Source organism: Salmo salar, chromosome ssa06 (assembly GCF_905237065.1).
Source record: "Salmo salar chromosome ssa06, Ssal_v3.1, whole genome shotgun sequence".
NCBI lineage: Eukaryota > Metazoa > Chordata > Actinopteri > Salmoniformes > Salmonidae > Salmo > Salmo salar.
This window is the reverse complement of record NC_059447.1, coordinates 7,773,190-7,800,271: the sequence shown is the minus strand read 5'-3', so window position 1 is coordinate 7,800,271 and position 27,082 is coordinate 7,773,190. Positions and strand designations below refer to the sequence as shown.

At 40.9% G+C, this 27,082-nt stretch overlaps 1 protein-coding gene and 1 pseudogene across 3 annotated transcripts in view; one reads left to right on the top strand and one right to left on the bottom strand.

The window, feature by feature from the left end:
• Window positions 1–10,058: 10,058 nt before the first annotated feature.
• LOC106606234 (NLR family CARD domain-containing protein 3-like) lies at window positions 10,059–24,447 on the top strand (annotated as a pseudogene). Its single transcript, XR_006770395.1, has 8 exons — window positions 10,059–10,063; window positions 11,041–11,552; window positions 11,719–12,991; window positions 13,139–13,295; window positions 15,908–16,090; window positions 18,861–19,034; window positions 20,797–20,843; window positions 23,662–24,447. The product of XR_006770395.1 is annotated as an NLR family CARD domain-containing protein 3-like (transcript).
• LOC106592407 (4-aminobutyrate aminotransferase, mitochondrial) overlaps window positions 24,205–27,082 on the bottom strand; it is a 60,736-nt gene continuing 57,858 nt past the window's right edge. For both annotated transcript variants that reach the window (XM_045719679.1, XM_045719680.1), the window contains exons 15-16: window positions 26,260–26,371; window positions 24,205–26,074 (exon numbers count right to left, since the gene is read on the bottom strand). In XM_045719679.1, coding sequence (XP_045575635.1) covers window positions 25,953–26,074; window positions 26,260–26,371 — 234 coding nt within the window. In that variant the 3' untranslated portion in view covers window positions 24,205–25,952. The remainder of the gene's footprint in view (window positions 26,075–26,259; window positions 26,372–27,082) is intronic.

Below are 27,082 nucleotides of genomic sequence, written 5' to 3'. Positions count from 1 at the left end.
GCTATAAAAGAGAACAGAGTGAATATGTAGCTGCTATAAAAGAGAACAGAGAGTGAATATGTAGCTGCTATAAAAGAGAACAGAGTGAATATGTAGCTGCTATAAAAGAGAACAGAGAGTGAATATGTAGCTGCTATAAAAGAGAACAGAGAGTGAATATGTAGCTGCTATAAAAGAGAACAGAGTGAATATGTAGCTGCTATAAAAGAGAACAGAGAATGAATATGTAGCTGCTATAAAAGAGAACAGAGAGTGAATATGTAGCTGCTATAAAAGAGAACAGAGAGTGAATATGTAGCTGCTATAAAAGAGAACAGAGAGAATATGTAGCTGCTATAAAAGAGAACAGAGTAAATATGTAGCTGCTATAAAAGAGAACAGAGAGTGAATATGTAGCTGCTATAAAAGAGAACAGAGAATGAATATGTAGCTGCTATAAAAGAGAACAGAGTGAATATGCAGCTGCTATAAAAGAGAACAGAGAATGAATATGTAGCTGCTATAAAAGAGAACAGAGTAAATATGCAGCTGCTATAAAAGAGAACAGAGAGTGAATATGTAGCTGCTATAAAAGAGAACAGAGTGAATATGCAGCTGCTATAAAAGAGAACAGAGAATGAAGTAAGTACAATAATATACATTACAAAGAACAGAGGAAGAGGAGATGATTAAATATCATTCATAATGGTATGATTTTTGTGGAATACTGTTCATGTGACTCGGTTTAGTCAAAGATGGAAATATGTTCTGACTGGAAAGTGAACCCACTGAGTCGACTAAATATGATTCAACTCTAAACTTGATTGATTCAGTTAATTGACCTAATAAAAGCTATGCATGTGGTTGATGAGGCGGCAGCGTGGTAGGCACAGTTTGTCCCATGAATTAATCATAAAAATGTAGCATTAGCTGATAACTGCGAAACAAACATTCTGCATAATATAGGGAACCTTGAACTATTTATTGATCAGCATTTTGATATGCTCGAAAAAGAATCAGATACATCGAAGCGAACAAGAGAAGACCTTTCATCTAGCGAAACTGAAAGGAAGCAAATGTAACATGATTTAGGCAATTTGGAACTTTGGACTGTATGGACTTAAAATCAGGTTTTGATTTAGGGAAGGCGAAGATGAGTAAGGCTGACCTTTTTTCTTTTTGATTGTTTTTTAAATTTAATTTCAACATTGTACATTAGAAATTCCAAGTTGTTTTGGTTTGATATGATATGGCCTAGTTGTATAGGTCGGGTCTGCTATATTATGACTTAAAAGCTGTTATATAGTGCGGCCCTTGTTCGCGGATGTGAATCGGAATGATTAGCTTTTAAGATAAAACGTAATAAATAGGAATAGATCTAATGTAGGGCTAGGATAAAGGATTATAACATTAAAAACCTATTGGAGTAGGTCTATACGATTCTAAAATAAATGGTGTCATTTTGTTTTTACATTTAAAAAATACATCTTAATATAAAAACTGTATTGTTCCGATACACACCTGCAAATGGATTAGGTATTGTCAACACGGTTGTTGTCTGTATTAGTGTGTGGCGGGCTGGATAACACTGGGATAAACTGATTAAAGATAACGCTAGAACCAACACAATTATGGAAGCACTTCTCTAAAGTGAGAGAGAGGTATATTATATATTTCTATATAAGCTATTTTACGCTACCTTTTATATTCTTGATCCTAATGATATACGCTGAGGTGACAGTGCAACGACCCTGGAATAAAAACTAAATGTGTGTAGGGTGGAGAGAGGGTTGGTTTAACAGGTTAACTCGCTCTGGATTGTCAGTACTGCATGTATTCTATCGTGCCATGGTTGTGTCAGAGTACATTGGAAGTTAAACTAAGGTATTCCTTTATAGGTAGTGTGACGACTAAAACAAATGTTTACTTGCAGTCATTAGCGGCCGTTAGAATCTATGTTCCTTTTCCCTTCTTTTTTTGTCGGAATATAACAGGATATAATGAGGACTGCATGTCTCTCTGCTGATAGGAATATAACAGGATATAATGAGGACTGCATGTCTCTCTGCTGATAGGAATATAACAGGACATAATGAGGACTGCATGTCTCTCTGCTGATAGGAATATAACAGGATATAATGAGGACTGCATGTCTCTCTGCTGATAGGAATATAACACGATATAATGAGGACTGCATGTCTCTCTGCTGATAGGAATATAACAGGACATAATGAGGACTACATGTCTCTCTGCTGATAGGAATATAACAAGATATAATGAGGACTGCATGTCTCTCTGCTGATAGGAATATAACAGGATATAATGAGGACTGCATGTCTCTCTGCTGATAGGAATATAACAGGACATAATGAGGACTACATGTCTCTCTGCTGATAGGAATATAACAGGATATAATGAGGACTGCATGTCTCTCTGCTGATAGGAATATAACAGGACATAATGAGGACTACATGTCTCTCTGCTGATAGGAATATAACAGGACATAATGAGGACTACATGTCTCTCTGCTGATAGGAATATAACAGGATATAATGAGGACTGCATGTCTCTCTGTTGATAGGAATATAACAGGATATAATGAGGACTGCATGTCTCTGCTGATAGGAATATAACACGACATAATGAGGACAGCATGTCTGTTGATAGGAATATAACAGGATATAATGAGGACTAAATATTCACTACTGTAAGTCGCTCTGGATAAGAGCGTCTGCTAAATGACTAAAATGTAAAATGTAAATGTAAATGTCTCTCTGCTGATAGGAATATAACAGGATATAATGAGGTCTACATTTTTTTCTGCTGATAGGAATATAACAGGATATAATGAGGTCTACATTTTTTTCTGCTGATAGGAATATAACAGGATATAATGAGGACTACATGAAATATGTCTCTCTGCTGATAGGAATATAACAGGATATAATAAGGACTACATGTCTTTCTGCTGATAGGAATATAACAGGATATAATGAGGACTGCATGTCTCTCTGCTGATAGGAATATAACAGGATATAATGAGGACTACATGAAATATGTCTCTCTGCTGATAGGAATTGAACATGATATAATGAGGACTACATGTCTTTCTGCTGATAGGAATATAACAGGATATAATGAGGACTACATGAAATGTGTCTTGCATGTAATGGACATATATAATATATATTGTTTACAGGAAACTCATTCTACAAATATAGATGAGGTTGGGTGGAAAAAGGACTGGGAGGGAGAAATATATTTTTTTCATGGGCAAAGAAACTCAAAAGGGGTGATTGTACTAATTAATACAAATGTTGATCCGATTGTGCAAACTGTGCAAACAGATACTCAAGGAAGATGGATTATTTTAAATATGCTATTGGACCAAAAACAGATCTGGCTAATTAATCTATTGTCACGACTTCCGCCGAAGGTGGCTCCTCTCCCTGTTCGGGCGGCGCTCGGCGGTCGTCGTCGCCGGCCTACAAGCTGCCACCGATCAATTTTTCCTTTTCGTTTGTGTCTGTCTGTTTTATCACACCTGTGTTCATTTCCTTGGGTTTAGTTACAGCCCGCTGCCTGCTAGTCTTTGTGCGGGATTGTTCAGTGTTACTTTGTTAGGGGTGCGTGTATGCACCACGGGGTTTTCTTTGCTCACGGTAATGTTACCGTTTTGATTTGTTCGTATAGGAGTAGTAATTTCCCCTCCGTGTGTCGTGTTTCTTCCCTGTGTGTGGCGATTTTGTTTTAGCTTGTTTTCCCACATGTTGTTGTTTGTTTGGGACACTGTGAATAAACGATTGTGTCACTGGGACTTCCTTGCTCTCCTGCTCCTGATTCCTGCACCTCCCTCCTACAAGGAGGAACGTAACATCTATATAGTGCAAATAATGATGATCCACACTTCTAAAATATATATAATAATCTATTGAGCTCACAAGCAACGAATGAATCTATTATTAAGGTGGGAGATTATAATACTGTTTTAAGTACCACTATGGATCGTAAAGGAAATCACTCTACAAGCTATCACCCTCAAGCACTTAAGGATATCACGAAGATCATGGATACATTAGAACTAGTGGATATATGGAGGCTGAAAAACCCTGACCTAGTGAGATATACATGGGGGAGAGCTCCCGAGTGGCGCAGCGGTCTAAGGCACTGCATCTCAGTGCTAGAGGTGTCACTACAGACCCTCGTTCGTTCCCGGGGTGTATCACAACCAGCCGTGATCGGAAGTCCCATAGGGCGGCGCACTATTGGCCCAGCATCGTCCGGGTTAGGGAAGGGGTTGGCCGCCATTGTAATACTGGCTTGCCTAGATAAGTAAAGGTTAAAAAAGGCTTAATCAGGCTAGCCGTCTTGATTACTTCCTGGTCTCTATCTTACTGGTTTAAAAAGTATTAATAGGAGGCTGAATGCATCAGACCACCATCTAATTGGCCTCCATATAACTATTACAGAATTTCCACGTGGACGGGATGTTGGACATTTAATCAAAGCCTATTGGATGACAATTTGTTTTTAACTAAGACAAAATAAATAATAATTGACTTATTTCTGCACAACATAGGTACAGCAGATCCTCTTAATGTATGGGACACTTTTAAATGTACTTTTATAGGCCATTCAATACAATACACATCATTAAAACAAAAGCGGTTTAGCTCAAAAGAGATTAAACTAATAAAGGGAATAGATGAAGTAACAGGTAGGTAGATGGTAATGGAAACTGTACCATAGAGGCACAAAATAGGTTAGAGGAAAAAAAAAAAAAATGGAGGTACTTATTCAAGAACGAGGAAGTATAATATAATACCAAAGTAAAGCGAATTGGATGGAAAATTGTGAAAAATGCACAACATATTTCTTGAATCTTCAACATAGAAATGCTACCAAAAATCATTTACAGAAACTCGTTACAAATAATGGAGTCATCCATGATTCACCCAATTATATTTTGAAAGTAGAAGCAAAATATTTTAAGCATATGTTTTCTTTTCAGTCTCCTCCATTTCCACTGAATGATGTTAACTGTAAGGATTTCTTAACTAATAATCTAAAATTAACACATTTACAGAAAGACCTGTGTGAAGGCCAACTTACAGAAGAGGAACTTTGAGGCAATAAAATACTTTCAGTCTGGAAAAACACCAGTGCTTGACAGTATACCAGTATCAGACCTTTTTTAATGTACTCAAAGATCCATATTAGCATGTTTTAATTACTCCTATACAAATGGTAGACTTTCAGGTACTCAAAAGGAAGGTCTGATTTCATTACTACTAAAACAGGACCCAGGTGGTAAGTATAAAGATCCAGTCCATTTAAAAAACTGGAAGCCTCTAACACTTCAATGTTGTGATGCGAAAATCCTGGTGAAATGCATAGCACATAGAATAAAAAATGTTTTACCTGATATTTTTCATCCGGATCAGACAGGTTTTTTACATGGACGATACATTGGAGATAATATACGACAATTACTCGAAACAATTCAACATTATGTAACATCAAAGATACCAAGCCTGGTCTTCATAGCAGATTTTTGAAAAGGTCTTTGATAAAGTACGACTAGAACTGATATGTAAATGCCTGGATTACTTTGATTTTGGTGAATCTCTTATACAATGGGTTAAAGTTATGTACAGCAACCCCAGATGTAAATAGTAAATAATGGTTACTTCTCAGAAAGTATTGAGCTTTTAAGATGAGTAAAACAAGGCTGCCTGTTGTGTGTTATTAGTTAATCAGTTAAATATAGATTTGAGTTTTTTGAAGTAAAAAAATACACTTTTCATTACTCTGAAGCATGTCATCACGATAGGGGTGTGCTAGATTTGGACACATGAAAAAAATATATAAACGCAATATGCAACAATTTCAACGTTTTTACTGAGTTACAGTTCATTTAAGGCAGTGGTTCCCTAACTTTTTATAGTCCCCTACCTCTTCAAACATTCAACCTCCAGCTGAGTACCCCCTCTAGCACCAGGGTCAGCGCACTCTCAAATGTTGTTTTTCCCGTCATTGTAAGCCTACAACACACACACACACACATACACACACACACACACACACACACACACACACACACACACACACACACACACACACACACACACACACACACACACACACACACACACACACACACACACATACGATACATTTATTAAACATAAGAATGAGTGTGAGTTTTTGTCACAACCTGGCTCGTGGGAAATGACAAAGAGCTCTTATAGGACCAGGGCACAAATATTAATATAATAATAATCAATAATTTTGCTCTTTATTTAACCATCTTACATATAAAACCTTATTTGTTCATCAAAAATTGTGAATAACTCACCACAGGTTAATGAGAAGTGTGTGCTTGAAAGGATGCACACAACCCAATGTTGGGTTGTATTGGAGAGAGTCTTAGTCTTAAATCATTTTCCACACACAGTCTGTGCCTGTATTAGTTTTCATGCTAGTGAGGGCCGAGAATCCACTCTCACATAGGTACATGGTTGCAAAGGATATCAGTGTCTTAACAGCTTGATTTGCAAAGGCAGGATACTCTGAGTGCAGCCCAATCCAGAAATCTGGCAGTGGCTTCTGATTAAATTAAATATTCACAGAACCGCTTGTTGCAATTTTGATGAGGCTCTCTCATTCAGATATCGGTAAGTGGACTGGAGGCAGGGTATGAAAGGGATAACAAATCCAGTTGTTTGTGTCGTCCGTTTCAGGAAAGTACCTGTGTAATTGCGCACCCAACTCACTCATGTGCTTCGCTATATCACATTTGACATTGTCCGTAAGCTTGAGTTCATTTGCACACCAAAAAATCATACAATGATGGAAAGACCCGTGTGTTGTCCTTGTTAATGCAGACAGAGAAGAGCTCCAACTTCTTAATCATAGCCTCAATTATGTTCCGCACATTGAATATAGTTGCGGAGAGTCCCTGTAATCCTAGATTTTTTTTATTTTTGATTTGACCTTTATTTAACCAGGTAGGCCAGTTGAGAATAAGTTCTCATTTACAACGGCGACCTGGACAAGATAAAGCAAAGCAGTGCGATGAAAACAACAACACAGAGTTACACATGGGATAAACAAACGTACAGTCAATAACACAATACAAAATCTGTATACAGTGTGTGCAAATGAAGTAACGAGGTAAGCAAATTCAGATCATTCAGGCGAGAAAAAACATCTCCCAGATAGGCCAGTCGTGTGAGAAACTCGTCATCATGCAAGCGGTCAGACAAGTGAAAATTATGGTCAGTAAAGCAAACTTTAAGCTCATCTCTCAATTAAAAAAAAAAAGTCAATACTTTGCCCCTTGATAACCAGCGCATTTCTGTATTTTGTAAAAGCGTTGCATGGTTGCTGCCCATATCATTGCATAGTGCAGAAAATACACGAGAGTTAAGGGGCCTTGCTTTAACAAAGTTAACCTTTTTCATTGTAGTGTCCAAAACGAATTTCAAGCTGTCAGGCATTCCCTTGGCAGCAAGAGCCTCTCGGTGGATGCTGCAGTGTACCCAAGTGACGTCAGGAGCAACTGCTTGCACGCACGTTACCACTTCGCTATGTCTCCCTGTCATGGCTTTCATGCCATCAGTACAGATACCAACATGAGCAGCAGCTATGTTTGGCTACATACGGACCGTTACTGGAATTCCAGCGAAAGAGTAACGGTTAATGTGATTGAATGTTAATTATTTGACTAGGCTACCTGTATTTGACATTGTTGTTATTTCGCTGAACACTAGATGGTTTAATTTTATTTTTAGCAGTGAAACGAGGCTACTCAGGTGAGGAAAAAAAACTCACCCAAACTCACCGTTGGAAAATATAAATGGATTGTTTGAAAATGTGAAGAAAAAGAAATATATAAAATATATCCAATTGAAGTCGGAAGTTTACATACACTTAGGTTGGAGTCATTAAAACTCGTTTTTCAACCACTCCACAAATGTATTGTTAACAAACTAGTTTTGGCAAGTCGGTTAGAACATCTACTTTGTGTATGACACGTGATTTTTCCAACAATTGTTTACAGACAGATTATTTATAATTCACTGTATCACAATTCCAGTGGGTCAGAAGTTTACATACACTAAGTTGACTGTGCCTTTAAACAGCTTGGAAAATTCCAGAAAATGATGTCATGGCTTTAGAAGCTTCTGATAGGCTAATTGACATCGTTTGAGTCAATGGAGGTGTACCTATGTATGTATTTCAAGGCCTACCTTCAAACTCAGTGCCTCTTTGCTTGACATCATGGGAAAATCAAAAGAAATCAGCCAAGACCTCAGAAACAAATTGTAGACCTCCACAAGTCTGGTTAATCCTTGGGAGCAATTTCCAAACGCCTGAAGGTACCACGTTCATCTGTACAAACAATAGTACGCAAGTATAAACACCATGGGACCACGCAGCCATCATACCACTCAGGAAGGAGACGCATTCTGTCTCCTAGAGATTAACTTACTTTGGTGCGAAAAGTGCAAATCAATCCCAGAACAACAGCAAAGGACCTAGTGAAGATGCTGGAAACAGGTACAAAAGTATCTATATCCATAGTAAAACGAGTCCTATATCAACATAATCTGAAAGGCCGCTCAGCAAGGAAGAATACACTGCTCCAAAACCGCCATAAGAAAGCCAGACTACGGTTTGCAACTGCGCATGGGGACAAAGATTGTACTTTTTGGAGAAATGTCCTCTGGTTTGATGTAATAAAAATAGAACTGTTTGGCCATAATGACCATTGTTATGTTTGGAGGAAAAAGGGGGATGCTTGCAAGCCGAAGAACACCATCCCAACCGTGAAGCACGGGGGTGGCAGCATCATGTTGTGGGGGTGCTTTGCTGCAGGAGGGACTGGTGCACTTCACAAAAAAATTGCATTATGAGGAAGGAAAATTATGTGGATATATTGAAGGAACATCTCAAGACATCAGTCAGGAAGTTAAAGCTTGGTCGCAAATGGGTCTTCCAAATGGACATTGACCCCAAGCATACATCCAAAGTTGTGGCAAAATGGCTTAAGGACAACAAAGTCAAGGTATTGGAGTGGCCATCACAAAGCCCTGACCTCAATCCCATCTAAAATTTGTGGGAAGGACTGAAAAAGCATATGCGAGCAAGGAGGCCTACAAACCTGACTCAGTTACACCAGCTCTGTCAGGAGGAATGGGCCAAAATTCACTGATCTTATTGTGGGAAGCTTGTGGAAGCCTACCTGAAACGTTTGACCCAAGTTAAACAATTTAAAGGCAATGCTACCAAATACTAATTGAGTGTATGTGAACTTCTGACCCACTGGGAATGTGATGAAAGAATTAAAAGCTGAAATAAATAATTCTCTCTGCTATTTTTCTGACATTTCACATTCTTAAAATAAAGTGGTGATCCTAACTGACCTAAGATAGGGAATAAATGTCAGGAATTGTGAAAAACTGAGTTTAAATGTACGTGTATGTAAACCTCCGACTTCAACTGTATATATATATGTGTGTGTATTTATATATTTTAAATGTGAATCACATTTTTATTTGGCGTACACCTGACGGCATTGCACATACCCCTGCGAGTATGCCTACCCAATTTTGGGAATACCTGATTTAAGGAAATCAGTCAATTGAAATACAATCACTAGGCCCTGATCTATGGATTTCATGGCTGTGAATTTGCATCTGTTGGTTTCAGATACTGTAAAAACATATTTTTTTTTAAGTAGGGGCATGGATCAGAACACCAGTCAGTATCTGGTGTGACCATCATTTCCCTCATGAAGCGGGACACATCTCCTTCAAGTAGAGTTGATCAGGCTGTTCACTGTAGCCTGTGGAATGTTGTCCCACTCCTCTTCAATGGCTGTGCGAAGTTTCTGGATATTGGTGGGAACTGGAACATGCTGTCGTACACTTCTACCCAGAGCGTCCCAAACATGCTCAATGGGTGACATGTCTGGTGAGTATACAGGCCATGGAAGAACTGGGACATTTTCAGCTTCCAGGAATTATGTACAGATCCTTGCAACATGGGGCTGTGCATTATAATGCTTAAACATGAGGTGATGGGTGCAGATGGATGGCATGACAATGGGCCTCAGGATCTGGTCACGGTATCTCTGTGCATTCAAATTACCATTGATTAAATGCAATTGTGTTTGTTGTCCGTAGCTTATGCCAGCCCATACCACAACCCCACTGCCACGATGGGGCACTCTGTTCTCAAAACTAACATCAGCAAACTGCTCGCCCACATGACAGGGCGGCAGGTAGCCAACCCAGACAGGACGACCACGTCAGTGACTTAACCCACTCAAGTGACGCACCCCTCCTAGGGACGGCATGGAAGAGCACCAGTAAGCCAGTGACTCAGCCCCTGTAATAGGGTTAGAGGCAGAGAATCCCAGTGGAGAGAGGGGAACCGGCCAGGCAGAGACAGCAAGGGTGTTTTTTTGCTCCAGAGCCTTTCCGTTCACCTTCACACTCCTGGGCCAGACTACACTCAATCATATGACCTACTGAAGAGATGAGTCTTCAGTAAAGACTTAAAGGTTGAGACCGAGTCTGCGAATTCTAGGGACAATTAGGAGGCCTGCGTCTTGTGACCGTAGCGTACGTGTAGGTATGTACGGCAGGACCAAATCGGAAAGGTAGGTAGGATCAAGCCCATGTAATGCTTTGTAGGTTAGCAGTAAACCTTGAAATCAGCCCTTGCCTTAACAGGAAGCCAGTGTAGGGAGGCTAGCACATTAATCAATATTAAAATGTTGATTAAATATGACCATATTTTATAGACTTCTAAACAGGAAGTGTAGGGACAACACCAGGGTCTTCAGTCTCAATGTTGTTGGAGGGAAGGATCTGCAGAGGGACTCTGAACTAGAACAGAAGAATTAGATGTTTCCTCAACAGCTTCTTTCTCAACACCAACCGCTGCTAAGAGAAAGAGGAAGGGGTATGTCCCAGAGAACCTTTGAGAAACCCTCTTTTCTTCATGTCTTTGAACATTTACTAAATTAAATGTTGTTTGGATATATAGTTCTGCATACCATTGGAAACTCAAGTCTTACCTGAAAGATACATATACAAATGTATTTGAGGGGATACCTGAAGCAGGAAATTCAGTAGATCTCAATGAGATCTACACAGCGCTCTACATCACAGAGGGTGGAAGTGGAGAGGTCATAACTGGACATGAGGTGAGGCATATTGAGACAACAATCAGGAGACCAGCAAGACCAGAGACATCAATCAAATGCAATGACATCTTTAAACCCTTAACTGGACGAGGCAAACATATCAGAACTGTGCTGACAAAGGGAGTCGCTGGCATTGGAAAAAGTGTATCTGTGCAGAAGTTCATTCTGGACTGGGCTAGAGGAAACGCAAACCAAGACATTCATTTCATTTTTCCACTCCCTTTTCCAGAGCTGAATTTGATGAAAAAGGAAGAGCATAGCTTTGTTGGCATTGTAGATAATTTTTTTGTAGGTGTGAAAGAATCAGGAATTTTCAAGAACAACAATTTCAAATTTCTGTTTATCTTTGATAAAAATTGTCATTTAGCAGACGCTCTTATCCAGAGCGACTTACAGTAGTGAATGCATACATTTCCTTTCATACATATATATATATATTTTTTTTTCTGTGCTGGCCCCCCGTGGGAATCGAACCCACAACCCTGGCGTTGCAAACACCATGCTCTACCAACTGAGCTACAGGGATGAGTGCCGACTGCCCCTAGACTTTGAAAATAACAAGAGTTGCCGTGATGTGACAAAGTCAACCTCAGTGGACGTGCTGTTGACAAACCTCATCCACAGGAAGCTGCTTCCCTCTGCTCTCCTCTGGATAACCTCCCGGTCTGCAGCAGCCAATCAGATCCCTCCTGAGTGTGTTGACCAGGTGACGGAGGTACGAGTGTTTAACGATCCACAGAAGGAAGAGTACTTCAGGAAGAGATTCAGTGATGAGGACGTGGCCAGCAAAATAATCACTCACATAAAGACATCAAGGAGCCTCCACATCATGTGCCACATACCGATCTTCTGTTGGATTTCTGCCACAGTTCTTGAAGACCTGTTGTCTGAAAAGAAGACAGGAGAGATACCCAAGAACCTGACTGAGATGTACTCACAATTCTTTGTATTTCAGTCCAAACAGAAGAATAGGAAGTATCATGGACAAGCTAAGACAGTGTCACACTGGGATAAAAAGATGATAATGAAAATATGTAAGCTGGCTTTTCAACAGCTTCAAAATGGCAACCTGATCTTCTACAAGTCAGACCTGGAAGAGTGTGGCATTGATGTCACTGAAGCCTCAGTGTACTCAGGAGTGTGCACACAGATCTTTAGACAGGAGACTAGGATTTCCAAGGAGAAGGTGTACTGCTTTGTGCATCTCAGCATACAGGAGTTTCTGGCTCCTGTATATGTCTTTCTCTCATTCAACAACAGAAATCGAAATCTATTATCTAAGACACTGTCAACCCCCCAAATGCCTCTCACGCAGTTCAGGACAATATCGACAAATGAATTCCACAAGCGTGCAGTGGACAAGGCCTTACAGAGTAAGAATGGACACCTGGACTTGTTCCTTCGTTTCCTTCTGGGTCTCTCACTGGAGTCCAATCAGATTCTCTTACGAGGCTTACTGAACGAGAGAACAAGAAGTTCAGAGGACAATGAGGAAACAGTCAAGTACATCAAGGAGAAGATCAGGGAGAATCCCTCTCCAGAGAGGTGCATCAATCTGTTCCACTGTCTGAATGAACTGAATGACCATTCTCTAGTGGAGGAGATCCAAAGCTACCTGAGCTCAGGAAGTCTCTCAGAAGCCAAACTGTCACCTGCACAGTGGTCAGCTCTGGTCTTTGTGTTGCTGACTTCAGAAAAGGAGCTGGATGTGTTTGACCTGAAGAAATACTCCAGATCAGAGGAAGGTTTTCTGAGGCTGCTGCCAGTGGTCAAAGCCTCCCAAACCGCTCTGTAAATATGGGGTTTTTAATATAATCATCAGTCAGAATACACAGATATGCATTAGCATATTACAAATTCATTGTTGATTCTCAAATGCTCTGCTACATGTACACACAGTGGTCTAAATGAATGTTCATTGTGTTTTACTTTTCAAAGGCTTAATGAGTGTAACCTCACTGTGAAATGCTGTGAAGCCTTGGCCTCAGCTCTGTACACAACACCTGAGAGAGCTGGACCTAAGTGACAATGACCTGAAGGATTCAGGAGTGAAGCTGCTCTCTGCTGGACTGGAGAATCCACAGTGTAAACTGGAGACTGAGGTCAGTGAATCTTATTGTTTTGTCATTAAATCCACATATGTCTACTCCGTATTCCTGCTGTTCTTTAGTTTCCATTAAACTGAACTATCACTGTTCCCAAGCTAACCAATTAAAACCCTGTTTGTAAATGAAAATCTAACTCACCATACAGTACAGTATGTGATTAGACTGACCGTATACAGTATGTGATTAGACTGATTAGACTGACCGTATACAGTATGTGATTAGACTGACCGTATACAGTATGTGATTAGACTGACCATATACAGTATGTGATTAGACTGACCGTATACAGTATGTGATTAGACTGACCGTATACAGTATGTGATTAGACTGACCGTATACAGTATGTGATTAGACTGGCCATACAGTATGTGATTAGACTGACCGTATACAGTATGTGATTAGACTGACCATATACAGTATGTGATTAGACTGACCATATACAGTATGTGATGAGACTGACTGTATACAGTATGTGATTAGACTGACTGTATACAGTATGTGATTAGACTGGCCATACAGTATGTGATGAGACTGACCATATACAGTATGTGATTAGACTGACCGTATACAGTATGTGATTAGACTGACCATATACAGTATGTGATTAGACTGACCATATACAGTATGTGATTAGACTGATTAGACTGACCGTATACAGTATGTGATTAGACTGACCGTATACAGTATGTGATTAGACTGACCATATACAGTATGTGATTAGACTGACCGTATACAGTATGTGATTAGACTGATTAGACTGACCGTATACAGTATGTGATTAGACTGACCGTATACAGTATGTGATTAGACTGGCCATACAGTATGTGATTAGACTGACCGTATACAGTATGTGATTAGACTGACCATATACAGTATGTGATTAGACTGACCATATACAGTATGTGATGAGACTGACTGTATACAGTATGTGATTAGACTGACTGTATACAGTATGTGATTAGACTGGCCATACAGTATGTGATGAGACTGACCATATACAGTATGTGATTAGACTGACCGTATACAGTATGTGATTAGACTGACCATATACAGTATGTGATTAGACTGACCATATACAGTATGTGATTAGACTGACCATATACAGTATGTGATTAGACTGACCATATACAGTATGTGATTAGACTGACTGTATACAGTATGTGATTAGACTGACCATATACAGTATGTGATGAGACTGACTGTATACAGTATGTGATTAGACTGGCCATACAGTATGTGATGAGACTGACCATATACAGTATGTGATTAGACTGACCATATACAGTATGTGATTAGACTGACCATATACAGTATGTGATTAGACTGACTGTATACAGTATGTGATTAGACTGACCATATACAGTATGTGATTAGACTGACTGTATACAGTATGTGATTAGACTGACCGTATACAGTATGTGATTAGACTGACCATATACAGTATGTGATGAGACTGACTGTATACAGTATGTGATTAGACTGACCATATACAGTATGTGATTAGACTGACCATATACAGTATGTGATGAGACTGACTGTATACAGTATGTGATTAGACTGACCATATACAGTATGTGATTAGACTGACCATATACAGTATGTGATGAGACTGACTGTATACAGTATGTGATTAGACTGACTGTATACAGTATGTGATTAGACTGGCCATACAGTATGTGATGAGACTGACCATATACAGTATGTGATTAGACTGGCCATACAGTATGTGATTAGACTGACCGTATACAGTATGTGATTAGACTGACCATATACAGTATGTGATTAGACTGACCATATACAGTATGTGATTAGACTGACTGTATACAGTATGTGATTAGACTGACCATATACAGTATGTGATGAGACTGACTGTATACAGTATGTGATTAGACTGGCCATACAGTATGTGATGAGACTGACCATATACAGTATGTGATTAGACTGACCATATACAGTATGTGATTAGACTGACCATATACAGTATGTGATTAGACTGACTGTATACAGTATGTGATTAGACTGACCATATACAGTATGTGATTAGACTGACTGTATACAGTATGTGATTAGACTGGCCATACAGTATGTGATTAGACTGACCATATACAGTATGTGATTAGACTGACCATACAGTATGTGATTAGACTGACCGTATACAGTATGTGATTAGACTGACCATATACAGTATGTGATTAGACTGACCGTATATAGTATGTGATTAGACTGACCGTATACAGTATGTGATTAGACTGACCATATACAGTATGTGATTAGACTGACTGTATACAGTATGTGATTAGACTGACCATACAGTATGTGATTAGACTGACCGTATACAGTATGTGATTAGACTGACCGTATACAGTATGTGATTAGACTGACCATATACAGTATGTGATTAGACTGACCGTATATAGTATGTGATTAGACTGACCGTATACAGTATGTGATTAGACTGACCATATACAGTATGTGATTAGACTGACCATACAGTTGACATGGTGGTTGGGTTTTAAACTTGAGGTTCTGTCAATTGGAATGAGACTTGTAAGACGTGTGATCATCAAAGTGGCCCCCTTGAACCCTTCAAATGTAATCTCTCTGTCAGGCTGTCCGGCTGTCTGCTCACAGAGGAAGGCTGGGCTTTTCTGGTCTCAGCAATGAGGTTAAACCCCTCACACCTGAGAGAGCTGGACCTGAGTAACAATGACCTGAAGGATTCAGGAGTGAAGCTGCTCTCTGCTGGACTGGAGAATCCCCACTGTAAACTGGAGACTCTGAGGTCAGTAGTCTGTATTAGTTCATCAAGTGATAGTTTATTAGAACCACATGTTTTACAATGGACTTTATGTGTTTGGTACCTTTGGAAAGTATTCACTATTCAGACCCCTTGACTTTTTCCACATTATTCAAAAATGTAATAAAAGAAAGCAGGTTTTTAGAAATGTTTTGATATTTTTGCTAATTTAGAACAGTTCCATACACTACTGTTCAAAAGTTTGGGGTCATTTAGAAATGTCCTTGTTTTGAAAGAAGAGCAAAAAATGTTGTCCATTAAAATAACATCAAATTGATCAGAAATACCGTTTGATAGACATTGTTAATGTTGTAAATGACTATTGAAGCTGGAAATGGCAGATTTTTAATGGAATATCTACAGAGGCACATTATCAGCAACCATCACTCCTGTGTTCCAATGGCACGTTGTGTTAGCTATTCCAAGTTTATCATTTTAAAAGGCTAATTGATCATTAGAAAACCCTTTTGCAATTATGTTAGCACAGCTGAAAACTATTGTTCTGATTAAAGAAGCAATAAAACTGGCTTTCCTTAGAGTAGTTGAGTATCTCAAAATGGCCAGAAACAAATAACTTTCTTTTGAAACTTGTCAGTCTATTCTTGTTCTGAGAAATTAAGGCCATTTCCATGCGAGAAATTGCCAAGAAACTGAAGATCTCGTACAACGCTGTGTACTACTCCCTTCACAGAACGGCGCAAACTGTCTCTAACCAGAATAGAAAGAAGAGTGGGAGGCCCCGGTGCACAACTGAGCAAGAGGACAAGTACATTTGTCTTCAACTGGCAGCTTCATTAAATAGTACCCGCAAAACACCAGTCTCAACGTCAACAGTGAAGAGGCGACTCCGGGATGCTGGCCTTCTAGGCAGAGTTGCAAAGAAAAAGCCATATCTCAGACTGGCCAATAAAAATGAAAGATTAAGATGGGAAAAATAACACAGACACTGGACAGAGATATTTGAATTTGTATTTATTAAGGATCCCCATTAGCTGGTGACAAGGCAACAGTTACTCTACCTGGGGTCCAGCAACATTAAGGCTCTTCATAACACTTTTCACAACACATTAAGTGTGTTCCCTCAGTCCACATATCTACAATACAAAATCCATGTGTACGTGTGTGTGCATGTCTTATCATGTGTGTCTGTGCCTGTGTGTGTGTCTCTTCACAGTCCCCCCTGTTCCATAAGGTATTATAAGGTATAAGCATTATTCTGCAGCATACTGTAAATTATGATACATTGTGGGAAAAAGTTGTGGGAAGGGAAATAATTACTGTAATTTCACCCACAGAATACAGTACCGTACCGTATTTTTGGAGCGCCAAAAATCTTTTCACCACTAGAGATTGCATGATATTGTTGTTTCTGGCTCATTAACATACACTATATACAAACGTATGTGGACACTCCTTCAAATTAGTGGATTTGGCTATTTCAGCCACACCCTTTGCTGACAGGTGTGTCAAATCGAGCACACAACCATGCAATCTCCATAGACAAACATTGGCAGTCAATTAGTCACATTTCTGCCCTGCTAGAGCTGCCCCAGTCAACTGTAAGTGCTGTTATTGTGAAGTGGAAACGTCTAGGAGCAACAATGCCTCAGCTGTGAAGTGGTAGGCCACATAAGCTCACAGAACGTGACCTCCGAGTGCTGAAGCGCGTAAAAAACGGCTGTCCTCGTGTTGCAACACTCACTACCAAGTTTCAAACTGCCGAACAGCTGCACACAAGCCTAAGATCACCATGCGCAAGGCCAAGCGTTGGCTGGAGTGGTGTAAAGCTCGCCTCCATTGGACTCTGGAGTAGTGGAAACGCATTCTCTGGAGTGATGAATCACGCTTCACCATCTGGCAGTCCGACGGACAAATCTGGGTTTGGCGGATGCTAGGAGAACGCTACCTGCCCCAATGCATAGTGCCAACTGTAATGTTTGGTGGAGGAGGAATAATGGTCTGGGGCTGTTTTCCATGGTTCAGCCTTAGGCCCCTTAGTTCCAGTGAAGGGGAATCTTAACACTACAGCATACAATTACATTCTGTGCTTCCAACTTTGTGGCAAAGGTTTGGGGAAGGCCCTTTCCTGTTTCAGCATGACAATGCCCCCGTGCACAATGCGACTTCCATACAGAAATGGTTTGTCGAGATTGGTGTGGAAGAAATTGACTGGCCTGCACAGAACCCTGACCTCAACCCCATCGAACACCTTTGGGATGAATTGGAACGCCAACTGCTAATCCCCCAACATCAGTGACCTCACTAATGTTGTCACTAATATTAAAGTAACAATATTGGATACCATAAAATACGGTAACATACTGTACTTTTTTAGGGTAACTTACAGGCAACTGGACTGAAAAAATAACAGGAACATTTTTACGGTGCATGCTCAACAGAGGAGATTGACTTACATCGGGTTTTGGGCTGAAAAATGTTATTATTAGCATTTGTTGTCAGTGGCTAGCTTGTTTACTGCAGTCCCTCCTTGTACATAGACTGCTGTCAAGGTAAGGAAACAAATATCTAAATACTTAGTTTAGCTGAATTAAACAAGATGGTCATTAGAACCTCATGTTTTAAAGAAAGTGTGCCTAAACCTATTTGAAAGAAAATCAGACACTATTTGAATCCAGGTCTGTCAGGGACGTGACGTGTTGTTACTAAGAGCATCTGAGAATGAGAAGATAAGGTTGTATTGTCTGGTGTGGTCTGGTATTTAGTCAGTGTGGTTAAATAATGTTTAACTCTGCAGGCTGTCAGGCTGTCTGGTCACAGAGGAAGGCTGTGCTTCTCTGGTATCAGCTCTGAGGTCAAACCCCTCATACCTGAGAGAGCTGGACCTGAGCTACAATCACCCAGGAGACTCAGGAGTCAGACTGCTCTCTGCTGGACTGGAGGATCCACACTGGAGACTGGAGAAACTTGAGTAAATTGATAACTTGTGGGCCAAACATCCAGTTAAATTAGGACAGTGTTTGGAGCTCTTTCTTTGTCTCTTTCTCATAGAATCTGTCATGACTGTCCTGATCAGGTCAGGGTACAGGAGACCACCACCCTACAGATTATCTCCCAAACCCCCAACAGAGGAGGAGAGATCTAGGGGTCTGAAGATGTGGGGGTTTTATGACCCCTCACGCCATAATAAACCTTAGGCCACAGAGAAATTCCTTTGTCCTCACAATGGAATTCTGGCCTCAGAACATTAAACATGCAATAAAGGGACTTTGGAACAATGGTTTCCGTCAGCCACAACGGTGGTCATGACGAGAGGTGGAATATGAAAATGTATGTAACTTTTGTATTGTTATTAAAGGTTAAGAGATGACGTTATTATGAAAACATTGTACCTTTAAGAGTTTTCCCAGTATATGCCTGATGTTTATACATTGTACGTTGTGTGGAAAATATCCAAATCAAAGAGAATGTTTTGGTAAAGATGAGATGTGAAGGTAGTGTCTAAAATAGGATTTTAGTCAAATCTAGGCCTTGCCCCTTAACTTGGTCCGCCCAGAGAATTGCCCTAAAGGCGGTTACGCCCACTTCTGACCCAGGGGTATAAGACAGGAGAGTGAAGAATTAACATATCAGACTAATTGACCCCAAGCTGCAGCGAAGGTCTAACAAAGTCAACGAACCCCAAAACGAAACACAAGGTTGAAGACAAAGAAATCTTTTTCTACACGAGCTACGGACGAGTAGCTGTGTCTAAGCGGGTGAATTCAAGCCGAACCACCCAGCCTCCACTCTCCATTGAATCGTGGTATATACACCGTTCGAGTCCGAAGCTGTGAGCTCTGAGCTACAGATCTGTCTGTCCTCAGAAGACCCCTTTCAGATCAAGGGCGAGGGATCAGACCACTTAGCCAAGAAGGACACTGACATCGTGAGGACAACCAGAGAGTTGCGCCGGAGAAGTGCGTCATTGAGAAGCCTAAACGACACACGCGGAGCTTCCCACCTGAGACCTCCAACACGTAATTACATCATTATATTCTGACAAATAAGAGCAGCAGTTCGGGGCAAGGCTAGGTTTAAATAAGCATGGCTGACAAATGAACCCAAATGTATATTTCTCTCGTGTACTTTCTTGGTTTCTCTCTCTTTTAAATCCCCATTTTGGGTAACACGCGCCATAGTGTGTTGGCCCGTTATACTAAGTCCTAATCAATAGCTAGACTGTGTTTTGTGTATGTGTATTTTTATCATCATTTTAGCTTGCTAGTAAATAAATAATCAACTAAGATTGGTGTGGTAAACTCATTGGTGAAGCCCGGGTCCGTGCAGATTCCCGGATTATGCGACGTTCAGAATGAGACTGTAGAGGAAATTGATTAATTTAGCGACTGTTGTAAAATCGATATTCTGATATCCTTTGAGTTAATTTGGGAAATAGAAACTCAATCAAAATACTGTTCCCATGGTGCCCCAGGTTGATGAGTTAATAATTGCTTGATTCATTGCTTAATTCATTTAATCACGCAATTATAAACCGTTAATCATTCGATGAGCAACAGTCGTCACATTAACTAATACAACGTCACGACAAATCTGAATGTCCGTAATGCGTAATTATTTTTCTTTTTGTGTGTGTGTGTGTGTGTGTGTGTGTGTGTGTGTGTGTGTGTGTGTGTGTGTGTGTGTGTGTGTGTGTGTGTGTGTGTTTAACTGTCTATTTGATTCTCCTTCAGCATTGAAAATGGTGAAAAGTGCAGAATCATACCAGGGCTAAAGAAATGTGAGTATTGGCTGCTGGGAAGAATAACCTATTCTCCCCCTCCCACTGTCTACTAGCTCCCCTCCCATTGGATGAATAACCTATTCTCCCCCCTTCCCACTGTCTACTAGCTCCCCTCCCATTGGATGAATAACCTATTCTCCCCCTCCCACTGTCTACTAGCTCCCCTCCCATTGGATGAATAACCTATTCTCCCCCTTCCCACTGTCTACTAGCTCCCCTCCCATTGGATGAATAACCTATACTCCCCCTCCCACTGTCTACTAGCTCCCCTCCCATTGGATGAATAACCTATTCTCCCCCTCCCACTGTCTACTAGCTCCCCTCCCATTGGATGAATAACCTATACTCCCCCTCCCACTGTCTACTAGCTCCCCTCCCATTGGATGAATAACCTATTCTCCCCCTCCCACTGTCTACTAGCTCCCCTCCCATTGGATGAATAACCTATACTCCCCCTCCCACTGTCTACTAGCTCCCCTCCCATTGGATGAATAACCTATACTCCCCCTCCCACTGTCTACTAGCTCCCCTCCCATTGGATGAATAACCTATACTCCCCCTCCCACTGTCTACTAGCTCCCCTCCCATTGGATGAATAACCTATACTCCCCCCTCCCACTGTCTACTAGCTCCCCTCCCATTGGATGAATAACCTATACTCCCCCTCCCACTGTCTACTAGCTCCCCTCCCATTGGATGAATAACCTATTCTCCCCCCTCCCACTGTCTACTAGCTCCCCTCCCATTGGATGAATAACCTATACTCCCCTCCCACTGTCTACTAGCTCCCCTCCCATTGGATGAATAACCTATTCTCCCCCTCCCACTGTCTACTAGCTCCCCTCCCATTGGATGAATAACCTATTCTCCCCCTCCCACTGTCTACTAGCTCCCCTCCCATTGGATGAATAACCTATTCTCCCCCTCCCACTGTCTACTAGCTCCCCTCCCATTGGATGAATAAACTATTAGGGTGTCCACCAATGCAGCCTGTCTCATTAATAAATGAGGGATAACAAATTACAAAAACACCATTCCTTGTGTTTTGAATTTTGATGTGTAGCATATTCTAAACTTGATAGCGTATTGTTTTATCGGTTTCTACTTTCCTAAAACAATAATTTTCTACCTTACGGTTCAGATGTTGGGAGATTTGAGCTTTAAATGTATCAGGGCATTGCATGCATAGACCTATAGGCTGAGGCATCCACTGTATGATATTAATATTACAAAATCTATATAAAAGAAGAGAAGCCCCAGAGAGAGAGAGAGAGATGCTGGTGACATGCTACAACACCCACATTCTTTATGTCAGATGGCTACTGTGTCTGCTAAACAGATATAGACTCACAGAAGGAGTCTAATTCCTACATTTGTTGTATGTAAAGATAAGCATTATATTGTTAGATTATCGGAGTAACTCCTGTCGGCCTAAAACATTCTTCCTCACCTCAAGTCGAACTGTCGGAGTCAGTTGGAGCGCCAGTGCACACTGCCTTCATATCGTAGACCTGCACTATAACAGACTAACAGCCACACCACACCAAACCTTTAGAAACTTTATTAAGGTCATTTCAAAAGTAATCAAGCCATTGTTTCTAGGGTAAATACGAGCAGGATTGTTTCGTTCTCAACAGAATGAAACAAAACACGTTTTGCATAGGCTATTAAAATAACTGGTTTAGATGAATAAATAGGACTATAATAATAACAATGATATAAGATTATAATGATAAAACAAATGATTATAAATACGATTTGTTAATAACTTAAGTTCGAATATTGCATCCTAGAGAGTTGATCAGTAGCCTGCATTTGGCCATTGGTGTGGTATTCAAAAATATTCTGTTAAATATCCTTTAAACACTTCTTTATAGAGCCTTTATCAATCTCAAAGAAGAAGAATCTAGGGTTTTCTATTCTGGGTAGCCATATTATTGTTAAAATTCCATAGATATGAATTATTGTGTTAATTGACCAGTTTAATCAGGTGTGATAGCTCTGGAACAGCTGGGGGTCCCTGAGGAGAACATTGAGAACCACTGACTAAATCGAGCGTTCTCTATTGACACAAGGCCATATGTGAGTCTTTCACAAAACACTGGCCATAGTCATACATATAACACAATATAACACAACAGATTAGATCAACTGGAATGACACTCACTCATGGTTGTGAGCAAACCACGCTCCCTTACATTTTAATTATCACTACAGAGCAAAGAACACTTTTGTGAACGGCAAAGAACCATTGAAGTGCTCAAAGGGTTCCACATAGAACCATCACCCATCCCAAAGAACCCTTGAGGAACCCTCTTTTCTTAGTGTGTAGTCCTGTACAGAATTCAGTGAATTGAGTCTAAACGTGGTTCTGTGCACAGAGCCAGGTATCCAATTGATTTTGTTTGTTTGTTTACATGTAAATTGTACTCTATAACTGACATCTTTCTGGTAAACCACAGGAGGGTTAGGGTCAGCCGTTATTATGAGCCATCCTCCCCTGGTCACACAATCATCAGACTTGAGATGAAAAGACCCCCCAAAATACATATTGATGCGCAGTCTGTCAGATGTATTAAAGAGGAACTATCGCAAAAACAAACTTTTCCGGTTGACAACGGGCTATATGGCATCCGTAATAGTCACATCAATTATAGTCCCAAACTTAACCCCAAAATACCAGAGACTAGAAAAAGGTATTTACAAGCAGTCTGTCTGTCAGATGTCATATTCCATTACATCATCGTCTTCATAAAAGGCCTTGATGATGAACATTCTGATGGAAATGATTTCTAATATTGATCTTCCCTAACAGATGCCTGTGATGTCACACTGGACCCAAACACAGCATACAGACTCCTCTCTCTGTCTGAGGAGAACAGGAAGGTGACATGGAGGTTAGAGAACCAGCTGTATCCTGATCACCCAGAGAGATTTAACTACTGGGACCAGGTGCTGTGTAGAGAGGGTCTGACTGGGCGCTGTTACTGGGAGGTAGAGTGGAGTGGGAGGGCTCATATAGGAGTGACATATAAAGGAATCAGCAGGAGAGGAGACAGTAATGACTGTGTGCTGGGAGCCAATAACAAGTCCTGGAGTCTATGGAGTTCCAACGATAGTCACACTGCCTGGCACAATAACAAGGAAACGGATATACCTGTCCCATCAGCCCACTCCAACAGACTGGCCAGCTGGCACTCTGTCCTTCTATAGAGTCTCCACTGACACACTGACCCACCTCCACACATTCACTGAGCCCTTCTATCCAGGGTTTTGGGTTTGGTATGAATCCTCAGTGTCCCTGTGTCAGGTAAAACAGAACAGAACCATATGATAAGGAACACAAACTCCAGAGGAATTCATTAAAATGGGATTCTGGTTTTATTTTAGGATACATAAAGAGGATTCTTCATAGACAACAATAATTAGAGATCTGCAATAACCTCTAACCTCACAGAACAATGTAAACAAACATAGCAATGCTTCTACTATTGTTAAGGGTTACCAGGAAATCAGCTCTCTATACAATACTGATTGTTAAGGGTTACCAGGAAATCAGCTCTCTATACAATACTGATTGTTAAGGGTTACCAGGAAATCAGCTCTCTATACAATACTGATTGTTAAGGGTTACCAGGAAATCAGCTCTCTATACAATACTGATTGTTAAGGGTTACCAGGAAATCAGCTCTCTATACAATACTGATTATTAAGGGTTACCAGGAAATCAGCTCTCTATACAATACTGATTATTAAGGGTTACCAGGAAATCAGCTCTCTATACAATACTGATTGGGCTGGTTAACAAGACAGGTATCATCATCACTGTAATCGCCATCACCATCGTCATGGCCATATTATAAAGCTTCTGCTGAAGCCTACTCCTTGGTGTTACTGCTGCTATTTCAACCTGTCCACAACATTTAAAAAAACAAAAACAACAGGCATTCAGAACGTAGACACCTTGTGCTGTACATCAATAATGAGTCCAGTCGTTTCATGAGGAAACCGGATGAATATGGCAAGATGCACTACTACGACTACGTCCCAAACAAGTCAACAAATATAATACATCTTTTTATTAGCGGTCCTGACTGCAAAAACCTGCCTTCAATTTAAACATGGGTATATCTGTAGGTTTGTATGGTTATGTGTTAATAAGTGGGGGTTTAAAATAGACTGTTAGCCCTACAGCGAGTCTGGAACCCAGGTCTCAATTCCTTCAACCCAAAGGAAGTTCAGGAACAACAACATGCAGACACACTAAATCATGTAATATAATATTCTCCTTCATAAAATCCCAATGTCTGGGGTTGAGATAATCCAAGTCAAACGGAAACATAATTGTTCTGTTAAAAAGAGCTAGGACACTCAGAGGACTCACAGAACACAAACTAGGACATCATCTCAAGGTCAGGGGTTAAAGGTCGGCGTGCAGCGGCCATTTTGTATCATTACAACCTCGTTTAGGTTAGCTTGCTGCTAACCACTCCTGTCAGGTGTGTTTGTTCTAAAATATCTTGCTGTTCCTTCATCTGTTAGGGAGTTGGAGGGTTTGTGTGATATGACCAAAATAAGACTATGTTTTGTGCTTGTGCCTTGTGACATGCGGAATGCTAGGACTGCCACATGAGCAATGGGACAAATTCAAGTGTGTGTGTGTGTATGGTGTGTGTTTGAGTATGTGTTAAAGGGATACTTCAGGATTGTGGCAGTGAGGCCCTTTATCCACTTCCCCAGAGTCAGATGAACTCGTGGATACCATTTTTATGTCTCTGTGTCCAGGTTAAAGGAAGTTAGAGGTAGTTTCACGAGCCAACGTTTCCAGTCATTGCGCTAATGCTAGTTAGCAATTGCGCTAGTTAGCAACTTCCTTCAAACAGCACACAGATACATATAAATGGTATCCACGAGTATCATCTGACTCTGGGGAAGGAGAAAAAGGGCTTCAATCCCGTAGCATCCCTTTAAGTGTATGCGTTACTGTGTGAGCCTCTGTGATAGGTTAAGACTCTTGTGCTTCCTCTCCCCTACACCGCATCCCCAGCTGGTCTTGGCTTATGTTGGTTTGGCCCAGTCCAGTGTGGAAGGGACCGGGGCAGGGTTCTAGTTGTGTTCTGCCAGGACGTCGCTGAACACGTTCAGGAACATGTGAACATGGTACTCTTTAAACACCAGAGCAGGACGGAACCGGATGGACCGATCTCCACAGCCACCCAGCAGAACACCTGAGAGACAGACAGAGAAGATAGAGGTTACACAGAACATCACCAGCGTGGAGTGTGGATATGAGTGTGTACGCAGGTGTTTCTGTCTGTCTGTCCATATCTGTGTGTGTGGGTTGTGTGTTTGTACACGGGTGTGTCCCTATCAATCCATCCATCTGTGTGTGTGTGTGAATAGTCTCTCTTACCCTTGTCCCGGGCTTTGAGGATGATGCTGTTGCGTGTGGCGTCATCACGGATGTCGATGGCACAGAATGTCCCCTGTCCCCGAGCACTGCTCAACAGGTTAGGGTACTGGTCCTGAAGGAGAGGCACAGACGTTAGCATGCACACACAACGTCTCTGGTACCTGTAGTTTTATAGAGTCTCTGGTACCTGTAGTTGGTAGAGTCTCTGTCTCTAGTACCTGTAGTTGGTAGAGTCTCTGTCTCTAGTACCTGTAGTTGGTAGAGTCTCTGTCTCTAGTACCTGTAGTTGGTAGAGTCTCTGGTACCTGTAGTTGGTAGAGTCTCTGTCTCTGGTACCTGTAGTTGGTAGAGTCTCTGGTACCTGTAGTTGGTAGAGTCTCTGTCTCTGGTACCTGTAGTTGGTAGAGTCTCTGTCTCTAGTACCTGTAGTTGGTAGAGTCTCTGTCTCTGGTACCTGTAGTTGGTAGAGTCTCTGGTACCTGTAGTTGGTAGAGTCTCTGTCTCTGGTACATGTAGTTGGTAGAGTCTCTGGTACCTGTAGTTGGTAGAGTCTCTGGAACCTGTAGTTGGTAGAGTCTCTGGAACCTGTAGTTGGTAGAGTCTCTGGTACCTGTAGTTGGAAGAGTCTCAGGTACCTGTAGTTGGTAGAGTCTCTGGTACCTGTAGTTGGTAGAGTCTCTGGTACCTGTAGTTGGTAGAGTCTCTGGTACCTGTAGTTGGTAGAGTCTCTGGTACCTGTAGTTGGTAGAGTCTCTGGTACCTGTAGTTGGTAGAGTCTCTGTCTCTGGTACCTGTAGTTGGTAGAGTCTCTGGTACTTGTAGT